The following is an 11,356-nucleotide window of genomic DNA, read 5'->3' on the forward strand; positions in this document are numbered from 1 at the left end:
CTTGTAGCTCCTAAATGTGAGATAAGTAACTAGCACTATATATGTCTATATACACAAGAATTCCATTTTATATCTTTTGAAGTTCCCTTGTATATACATACCTATGAATACATATACACACAGAACTAACTCTGTAAAACTACTTAAATTAAAAATTGCAGTATGTCTGACTGTCCACTCCTCCCCGCCCCACTGCCTCCTTCCCCTTTCTATAACTACGTATAAAAAGATTCCAAAGTAAAAAGAAATGAAGCTCCCAAGTTTCTGATGGCAGGATTGGAGAGCTCTACCAATGCTTCCCCATCAAGCCACCTCTCAGACAGAAAGAAAAAACAGGGGAATGCTAGGATACAATGCATCATTTGAGTGGAAAAGCCTAGGTTTCAATGGGGAAGACTGAGGCACTTGGTTGAATGACTCCCCACCCTTCCCACAAAATTTCCCTTCCCTTTTTGAATGAGACTTCTCCAAAGCCTCCCCTCCCCAGCATTCCCCCACCCCCAGCTCCATGGCAAGTCAGAGTTAGCTGAGAAGAGTCACAATTTGTTCTCTCAAGCCCTTTCCTAAACAACAGAGGCCAGAGAGTCAACTAAACAGATAGAAGAGAAAGCTCACCTGCCTTAAAGATGGCGCCCCCTGAACAAGCTTGACAACCCTGGACCACCCTCATCTAGCCAGGACAAGCTGTCTCCCCCATCCACCTTCATAACAAACCATCCAACAAAACACACCAGCCCACCGAAACCCCACAACCCACAAGTAGCATAATGACAAGTTAACAAAACACAATTAAGTACATTCTCATCATTACATGGGGATTTCTTGTTGCTGTCCTTGCAGGATTGGTTGAAGAAGAAAAAAAAAACAATTCTTCCATATTTCTGAGGAGTCCAAGTCCTTTCTCTTATAAAGTCCCATAGAAAGGGGCAAAGAATACAGATGAGGATCAAGAGATGGTAAAAAGTATTTACAGAAAATAGGAGACAGGGAGGAGTGTCCATGGCTAAGGTCTCATTATCACTTCTTCTTGCCCGACTTCTTGGCACTGAGCTTGGTTTTGGGCTTCACTGATTTGGCCTTCTTGGGCTTGGATGCCTTCATTGGCTTGGCTTTGACAGTCTTGGGGTTTTTTTTTGGCTTTCTTGGGTGTGGCAACTGGCTTCTTCTTGGCCTTCTTGGCTGGGGTGGCTTTGGGCTTCTTACTAGGAACTTTGGAAGCAGCCTTCTTGGACTTAACTGCCTTCTTTGGTGTGGCCACCTTCTTAACTTCCTTCTTGGTCTTCTTGAAAGCCATGGATCTTTTGGACTCATCGCTCTTGGCCAGTAGGAAGGAGCTTGAGGCATCCACTCCTTTGGTCTGCTTGAGGACACCGGTGGTGACCAGGCGCTTGATGGGCAACTTTATCTGAGAGTTGGCATTCTCACCCACCTTGTAGTGGCTCTTGATATACTTCTGGATGGATTGGCGCAAGGAGCCAGACCGGTTCTTCTCGGCCTGGATGACAGCCACGATCATGTCTGAATATTTGGGGTGGTCTGTAGACTTCTTAAAGGTCTTAGCACTCTTGGGATTGGCCACTGGGGCAGATGTGGACTTCTCGGTCATGGTAATCCCCCGGGTCCTGCTGTTGAAGAAAGCACCTTCAGTAGGACCAGCCTTCGTTGGAAGCTGAGGCAATCCTGGCTCGGGTTCTTGACAACCCAGTCCTGGCTTGCAGGGATGCAGGTCCAGTTGCTTCTCCTTCCCGGCTCTGGTTGCAGGGAGGCTTGTTAGGCAAAATCTTTGTAGCCCAGCCCCGTGGCTCTGTCTGTGGCTCTCAGTGCCTGACTCTGCCTCTGTTTTCCCAGCTTAGCGCCTCTTGATTTCATGTTTGATCAGTTTCAGAAGTTGGTAGAATGCTCCATTTTCATCCTCAGTGGCTTTAGTAGTTGGTGTGTAAGTTTGAATGGTAGTGGTATTAACTGGTCTTATTTGTTGGCATATGGATATTATCCTAGTATAGATAGCATTACACTTCAAGACAGATCTTGAAATGTTCTTTTTAATAATGAATTTGATGCCATTCCTCTTGAATTTGTCTTTCCCAGCATAGTAAATCATATGATTGTCAGATTCAAAGTAGTCAATACCAGTCCATTTCAGCTCACTAATACGTAGAATATTGATCTTTATGCATTCCATTTCACTTTTAAGAACTTCCAATTTTCCTAAATTCATACTTTGTACGTTTCATATTCCGATTATTAATGGATATTTGTAGCTGCTTCTCATTTTGAGTTGTGCCCCATCAGCAAATGAAGGTATCGAAAGCTTTACTCCATTCACGTCATCACATTCAAGTTTACTTTGAGAAGGCAGTTCTTCCCCAGTTGCATTTTGAGTGCCTTACAACCTGAGAGGCTCCTTCAGGCATCTAGCTAACAATGTTCTGCTGCTATTTATAAAGTTTTCAGTGGCTAACCATTCAGAAATAGTCTGCCTCTCTTTCTAGTCTGTCTTAGTCTCGAAGCTCTACTGAAACCTGTCCACCCTAGGTGACCCTAATGGTATTCAAAATGCTACTGACAGAGCTTCCTGCATCACAGTAAGATGCAAGTCACCATACTACAACCATCTGACAGACAAGTGGTGGATACAATCATAATTTCTAGTTTTTCTAATACTTCTCCTAATACTATATATCCCAGTAATTTTAAAGCTCTTGATTTTTTCCTCTTTCTTTTCTTTTTTTTTAACCAGTTGACCCTTTTTGCAAACACTAATGGACTCTATAGTTGGGTGGCTCTGGTTGACAAGGCAGCAGGGTTCCCTTCTTTGGCGCTCTCTCTATCACTTTCACAGAACTCTAGGGCCCTGCAACATCCAGTTTGGAAACCATAGGTCTGTTATATAAGGCATGATAAGTAACAGTGGCTTGTACAACACTTTACAAATGCAATTTTTTCCATATTATTAAGTTATACCTTAAATGATTCTGGAACACACCATATATTGCTTAAAAGAATTCTGATGTAAATTATTGCATATAGTGAATAATTACAGCGTGTTGTATCCATTTTTAAGGTTTAGGTTTCCACACATTGGCTTTCTTAAGGCAAGTACCTAAGGAAGGAACAGAAGCAGTTCCATTTTGGCTAGTCTTATGGAAAAAATCACTATTTCTTCCTTCTGTGCACTCTTCAACCAACAGATGTCACTAAAGATACTAGTACCCAGAGGCAAAGGAAAGAAAAGATTAGACAAATGGAAATTGAGCATTAAAAACATCCAGTTCTTAAAACTGAGAAGTAGGTTTCCAAAGTAATAACATTTATTACACTGCATGCAACATTTTAACCAAAAATTTAAGAAAGAAATTTCTTTTATTAAGTTGCTCAGGCTGAATAGATCATAGCACTAAGTTTTGAAATACATGTTCTTGAAGCAATTTAAAACTCATTAGAAATAATAGGCTTGGGCTAGTAGAAAATGTGATAAAATTTAATCCTCATCCAAATGTTACCTGGGCTGTACAAACAGGAAATTGTTTTGTGCTACTGTGGCTAACCTCATTGCTGACCCTGAGCAGTAACGGAGAGAACAGCTGAGAGCTGAAGCAAAATTAAAAACTTACATCAAAGTATATCATGACAGAATGTAGATAAATAAAACAGCATATCAAAAGTATTATTTTTCTGCCTGTCTCAAAGAGCAGCGAGGTGGAGGTATTCCACAAAATGTGTAACAAATCAAGTGCATTTGGATATGAGTCCTTTCCCCTCTGCACCATCCAAATCAATGGCCACCAAGATACTGCCCAGGAAAGGTGAGCAGAGCAGAAGCCCAGTAAAGATGGGGACAGATGGGATCACAGAATGTTCTGGCCTCTTTCCCCCATGGACTTCCCCTTCCTTCACCGTGGCTTACCAAAGAAATAAATAATGCTGCCTCTTCTCTGTCTTTCCAGCCCCTCTTTCCCTCATCTTCTAGACTCCTGGATGGCAACCACATAATCTCCCTCCAATGAGCACACTGCAATCTCCAGCCGTAAAAGCAGGGGAAGTCAAACATTACAGAAGGCAAGACAGACAAAACCAGCTTGGCTGATGAAGGCTGGCATAAGAATGAGTAGAGGGTGCAAGGCATTTTCCTATTATTTTATGTAAAGTCCAGGTGTTAATTTCATTGGAGACACAGTTGAAGGGCCTTTTTTCCATTGGTTTCCCTTAGGTTTGGGGACAGAAATCTCCCTATTATCAAACTACACATTCAATCTTCCTGTAGCAACACTCAAGAGGCAAAAGGAATATGGAAAGACTATTGTCTGAAGACAGATAGGCTTCTAATGGAATTCCCATTTAATTATCTGCTAACTATGTAACCTGTGGCAAATTTCTTAACCTCTCTGAGCTTTAACTTCTTCATAATGGTAATCAGTAGCTAACAGGTCTAAGGGATATACATACGTTGCCTAATGAAATCTTCAAAACAATCTTATGAGGAAGGCATGATTTTCTCAGTTTAACAGAAAACGGAAACAACTTAATCAAGGTCATAGGATTAGTGAGTGACAGATAATGCCAAACTTGCAGGGCTTTTGGGAGAATTCAACAGACTAGTGTATGCTAAATGATCTACTACAGGAGCAGATACAGATTAGCTGATGCAAAAAATGGAAGCTGCCATTATTTTTTGTCCAAATGTATGAGCAGAATCTTCAACTCCTTACTGGTTTTTCTTTCCAAGAGTGCTTTAAAAGTATTTTAGCCTTTCCCTTCCACTTCCTTTTGCCGCTGCCCCCCCGCCCCCCTTTTTTTTTTTTCTTTCTGCTTCTTCTTCTTCTGTCTCTTTTTCTACTCTGGTGCAAGCCTCAGTTATCTTTCCTAACTTTTGCTGCAATGGTATAGACACTCTGCTCTGGGACAGGCAGATGGAAGCAGTACAGTGGGGTCCAAGCAGTGGGCATCATCAGCCCCCCCCCCAAAAAAAAAAAACTAACACTGGACAGTGTACTACCATCTGAAGAAGGCTGGTGTGGTGAAGGCTGGGAACGCTTTGAATCAAGGACGGACACATTCCGGGAGTACCTTATTTCTTGGGAGACCCTCTTCTGTGCTCCTTATCCAGTAGCTCAATTGATCCCCCTAATTCTAAGCAGGTAGGGAGGTCATTAGAGAATTCCTATTCCTAATTTTATACCTGAGAAAACTAGGCACAGAGAGGTCACTGGGATGGTAAGGACTGTTGACACTAGGATTCAAGTTCAGATGTACGAATCTCTAAAACCCATGCTTTTTCTAAGAGCCCACACTGTCTGGGGAAATGGTCTAGAGACATATAGTAGGATGATAAGACACTGGGAGTTAGGCAGCCTGTCATTTAGAATTGTTAAAAAGGGGTCCATTTCTACCTTTAGGTGGAACAGTATTTCTACTTTATATCAGTCTAATGTGTCCATTTTCAAACAGATGCAGACATGGTGGTCATGTGGTTCCTGATAAATAAGGGAGTGCAAGTTTACTGTCTTCAATAGGTGCTTTCTGTAGGCTCCACACACTTCCAATCTCAAACTCTACAAATCAAATGTGTGATTAAATCTAAGCGTTTTAAACAGAGGACTGTAATGCATACAGATCTGAGTCTCAGATGTGTTTTGAACTGAAGTAAAAACAATTTAAAACACCTATTATTCTGTTTTTAAAAAAGTAATAAGCGTTTTAAATAGTTGTTTAAACAAATATTTAAAACAAAGAGGCTTTATCAAAATCTGTTTCTAAGTACTCAAAAAAATAAAATAAAATAAAATAAAAATAAACAACAACAAAAAACCTCATGAGATTGACATGCCATTTTGGGGACCAAATGTAACTGCTGATTTAAGAAAGTGAGACCAGATAAGCAAAAAGGAAGAGGACAAAGAAAAAGAGAGCACAGAGAAACCTCACGTGGGGCAATGGGCATGGCACAGAGGAGTCTTCTATACACTATCCCCATTCTCTGGTTACATAAGGTCTCAGAGAACTGAGGAGTTCATTGATGAAGCAGTCAGAGATGGAAAGTGTCCGGGATTATGGTAGTTCTAAAACTGGTAACGTAGTGGTTATGAATCGGGCTGCGAACCTCAGGGTCAGCAGTTCAAAACTACCAGCTGTTCCGCGGGAGAAAATGAGGCTTTCTGCTCCCGTAAAGATTTACAGCCTCGGAAGCCCTATACAGGGTCGCTATGAGTCGGAACCGACTCCACGGCACATAACAACAACAACAAAACCCAAACGGGGTCCTGGTATAGCATTGTAGGATAAGCACTGGACTGCTAACCACGACATCAGCAGTTCAAACCTATCAGCCACTTAAAAAAAAATCCTATACAGGTCGCAATGAACTGGAACCAACTCAATGGCACTTAACAACAACAACAAGGCCCACATGAGAGCACTGGTGGCACAGTGGGCTAAATGCTGGGCTGATTACTGGAACCTAGCAGCCACTCCATGGAGAAAGATGAGGCAGTTTGCTTCTATGAAGATTTACAACCTCAGAAACCCTAGGGAGAAGGTTCTATTCTATCCTTTAGGATTCTATGAATTAGAATTGACTTGATGGTGGTAAGAAGGCCATCTTGCTAATAAAGTTTCAAAATTTTTAGATTTAACAGAACAGAGTAATCCTTACTGTAGAACTCCTCTTTGAGGAGGGTTCAGTACCCCAAATGGCCTTTTAATAAAACATCTGCTGCTCCTCACAAGGATATTTTTCCAAAATTCAGTACTAATAACACAGTGACCCAAGACAGCAAACTACATGATAGAACTTTGAACAAGTTTGACTATGCTCTAACTTTTCTATATTCTATTTGGTGTACTCCCTTAGCCTACGGACACAGCAATTTATCCAAAAGAATTCATCAAGTTGGTCAGACATGATTTGTAGTCCCAGGCCTGATGCTTACTCCTCCTGATGCCGACATGATAGCTGCCGAGCTTTTAGAACTCCCATTACCCATTTCACAAATTCATACAGATAGGAAGGTTAAAAAGAACAAAATAACTAACATCTTTCTTTCCTTCAAAGAGATAAAGTTATATCGAGGAAACAAATACCGAAAAGGATACTCACCATAAGTGCAAATCATTTTACTAGCTTCTCTGAAGAGAAGAATTCCATTAGGAGATGATACATCAAAATTCAAGCGCTGAGATCTAAGAAATATAGCAAAAAATTAGACTACAGGTTCAAACAAACCAAATACAGCTTTAAATGCCTAGCATTTTCATTTAATAGAACTACCAACAGGACAGTTAGCACTTTCTTAAAGTATCATTCTAGTCACCTAATCTTGAGGAAATATACATGCTCGTTTTCTCACAATAAAGCCACTATGCTAATTAAAGGAGATCTTCTCATAAAGAGCTCATTATCTGATAAAACATGTCAAAATAATATCTGACATCCTACATTACAGACTTTTAAAATTTAGCCAGTTTACCTCCTTCTTTGAACGTTTGCCCTTTAATTATGGTAAACTGCTCTGGTAGCGTAGTGGTTACGAGTCAGGCTGCTAGCCTCAAGGTCAGTTTGAAACTACCAGCCATTCAGTGGGGGAACGATGAAGCCTTCTGATCCCGTAAAGATTTACAGCCTTGGAGACCCTATGCAGGGCTGCTATGAGTCGGCACCACCACCATTTAAGAAACGCTTTTTTCTTACCTATAGTTTCAAAGTTACAAAAACCACCACTACCACTTAATAGGACACTTGGTACTCAGTCCTGGTGTGGCACTGCAGGGTAATGCTCTAGACTGCAAGGTCAGTTTGAACCAAAAGGTCGGCAGTTCAAACTCACCAGCTGCTCCTCAGAGGGCCTATACAGGGTTGCTACAAGTAGTAACTGACTTGACGACACTTAAAAACAGGCAATTTATATATACAGTGTAGCATTTATTACAACAACCATATAAGGTAAGTACTATCTTCATTTCATGGGAATGATGATTTAAAGAAAGAACTTGTCCAAAGTCTCACAGTTCATAAGGGGGGAAAGCCAGGATTAAAACAGAAGTCTATTGATTGCAAACCTTGAACTGTTTTAAGAATATAAGATTGCCTTCGGCCAAAAATTATAGTCATATATTATTTTCACTAAAAAAAAAAAAAAAAGGAAGACAAGATACTGTATTTAAAATGCATATATATACACCAATATCAGACTTCAGGTGAGAAAGGCTTTTTTCTGTGAAAATTATTCTAATGAGTACATTTAAGAATTGGTATTTTTAGGTCATTACAACCTAGAGCAGTTGCCCTTGAAGAACTAGTGGAAGCTATACACACTCTACATAAAAAGACATATGCACGGAAATATCTTGCAGTGAATTTCAGAGGGTTCACAGACCTTAATAATCTCTGATCTGAAAGGAAATTACAGCTTTTAGTTATAATGTATGCCAAGTAGTTGATGTCATAAATAATAACCATGACAAATGTGTAAGTTTGTATGGATACTAGGACACAGACACATATATGAATGAGCATGTAAATATTCCTTCCATTTTTACATCTGAGATCTCCTATAGGGTCCGTTACATACTTTTAGAACCAAATTATAAAGAGATAGGAAATCTAGATCCCTTTTATCGTTGTTGTTGTTTAGGGCTGTCGAATCAGTTTCTACTAACAGTGACGCTGTGTAGGAGCTGGTGGGTTTGAACTGCCAAAATTATGGTTCACAGTCCAGTGCTGATCCAACAGCGCCACACCAGGAGTCCATGTATACATAATGGACCATCTGATACTTCGAGCATTTTCCAAACATACTAAATTAAATTACATCACAGACAACAGTTTTCACTACACGCTGCTCAAGTAAAGTGAAACAAACCCCCAAAGTTCTGAGAAGAATAATTCTACTTCTCTGGTTCCTGACAGGGAGGAAGATAGTATGAACGGGTAAGAATCGACAGTGCCCTAACATAATATTTGCCTTTTTATTAACACTTGGCTTTAGTCAATGCTGATATGTCTTGTCACATTTGTACTCCCAAGAAATAACTGCATATTTTAAAAAAGGTAAGCAAAAAGTATGGGACTAGATTGTAGCAAAGAAAAAACAAAAAGCAAAGACATTTGCTAAGGTACTGTTTTCCTAGACTGAGTTGATGCTTGTCTAGGTTTTTTCAAAATGCTTTAGAATTAAGTACAATTATAATTTACTAGAAATGTTGTTATGAACATCTAATTTATGGCATACAATTCCTGATTAAAGAAAATTAATGTATGCATATAATTCACATTTAATTCTAGACAAATATAAACAAGATAATATATTTTCTGAACTACGAGGCTTTTCACTAAGTAGTTCTTAGGACAATTAAGGTAGATGTGAATTATTTACCTATGGTAGTCACAAAATACATAACAATATACAATGCAATGATTTTTTCCTTTAATATTAGATGTTATTTTATCAATAAAACACAATATCAATTATCTAGTTGGAACAGTTGGAATTTAATGATAAACTAAATTTTAATATAAAACACATAGCTACCTTTCCTTTAATATTTAAGGCACTTATGAAAACATATTTAAAACCTAATAGCTTTCCAAAGAATGATACTTACATTTCTTTGTCAGGTCTTTTTCCTCCTTTTGATTTAGAGTAAAAATTTTAAATTACTGCTGTGAAAAACTCAAAATACCAGAGATAAAATCTGAGCTGTAGCCCAAGTTCCTCCCTGGATGGTTAGCTCCCTTCCAACATGCATTTACAAAGAAGAATTGATGAAATGGGATGGCTAAGTGACAGGTAATTTGGTACCAAGCCATATTCACAATGACATCTTTTAAAGGGATAAAACCAATTAGCGTATTGTATTTTTCTCTAATAGTTCTATCTTTGTTAATATTTATATGCAGACTATTTGAATCTCTGCTAGTCTATGCAAATTGTAACGTCAACTACGCAATTTCTGAGAAGTTGCTACTGAAATGAAAAGTGTTATAGTTGCTACTGAAATGAAAACTGTGAGTTTTCCAAATACATGCATGCTGGCATAGAGGAAGAAGCATAAATTAGAAGCTGAAGCAGGTACAATCGCTAGGGTTCCTGAGACAAACTATGTGGCCATAAGTTGTTCTGGGTCTCAGTTTCCTTAATCAATGAGGCACCTCAATTCAGAGACCTCTACACTTCTTTCTTGCCTTGAAATCCTAAAGAATTGCAGGTAAGCAAAAAAAGTTAAATAGCTGCCCTCCTCCTTTTTGTGCCTTTGAATATTTTAAGTAAAGGTAGCTGCAGTCTTCCTCCCCACTCCGCCCCAATCCCCAAATGCACCTAAGAATATAATAACTTTTTCTCTCCAAATTCTATTATTTTTATTGATCAACTTAGACTCTTGTTAAGCCTTGAATATGTACACATCAGGCAGAAAAGTCTGACCTTTTGAGATTACTGTCAGTAACAGATTTTTTTTTTTTTCACTCCCCAATCACCCCGCATACCTGTTTTGCATCAGTTCTGCCATAAGTTTTAAGATGGGAGTTGTACACGCTGGCTCTCCATACCACTGCTCAATAGCCCTCTGAAGAATAGGAAGATAGGTTGGGTACCTTTTATAAAGCCTGTTAAAGAATTTAAGGGTCAAAAGAAATATTGTTCCTGAAAATGTCACTTAACAAGGAAAAGAAGGAGCCCACACTTGTTCCGGGTTTAATATTCAATGATAATTTTATATACCGCTCTCCCTGATCTGCTGTACTCCATGGAACGGCTGCAAACAGAACTCTTTTATATTTGGACTTTTTTTTTTAATACATGTCCAAACAGATCCTATATATTTGGACTCATGGTGTGGTGCTGTAGGATCCGCACTGGACTGCTAACCATATGTTGGCAGTTCAAACCCACCAGCTGCTCCCTGGAAACGCTATTCAGGGTCACTGTGAGTTAGAACCCACTCCCTGGTACTTAACAATAACCCCATATATTAGATTACATTATTCTTGGCATATGCTATAAATAAATGATACTTTTTGAAAGTATCAAATAATATACTTATAGAATGTTTAGTATTCTAGTTAATAAGGCTGCAGACATTGAATTGTTATCTGGGTTTCTAAGGCACCAGACTAGCAGTTGTTATCAATGTTTTAAATACATACAATAACAAGAAATCTTATCATAAACCACATGTATCTAGCTCTTACCTTCAAAATTACCTACATTCGAAATTTAGTTTTTTGTTTTGGACTTGCTCTGTTTAGTCCCACCGTATCCTAAGGGATATATGGGACGTTAGCTTGAAGAAAAATCTTTACTGTTAGTTGCTATCCAGTCGGTTCTGGTTCATAGCGACCCTAATGCACAGCACAACAGAA

The 11,356-nt window shown here is 39.1% G+C and overlaps 1 protein-coding gene and 1 pseudogene across 1 annotated transcript in view; both read right to left on the reverse strand.

Moving 5' to 3' along the window:
• RANBP17 (RAN binding protein 17) overlaps positions 1–11,356 on the reverse strand; it is a 520,934-nt gene that overhangs the window by 77,545 nt on the left and 432,033 nt on the right. Inside the window, exons 22-23 of the mRNA XM_006864848.1 lie at positions 10,481–10,588; positions 7,097–7,179 (exon numbers count right to left, since the gene is read on the reverse strand). Of these exons, the coding sequence (XP_006864910.1) occupies positions 7,097–7,179; positions 10,481–10,588 (191 nt within the window). The remainder of the gene's footprint in view (positions 1–7,096; positions 7,180–10,480; positions 10,589–11,356) is intronic.
• Positions 1,018–1,606, reverse strand: LOC102819260 (annotated as a pseudogene).

Source organism: Chrysochloris asiatica, unplaced genomic scaffold, assembly GCF_000296735.1.
Source record: "Chrysochloris asiatica unplaced genomic scaffold, ChrAsi1.0 scaffold00071, whole genome shotgun sequence".
NCBI lineage: Eukaryota > Metazoa > Chordata > Mammalia > Afrosoricida > Chrysochloridae > Chrysochloris > Chrysochloris asiatica.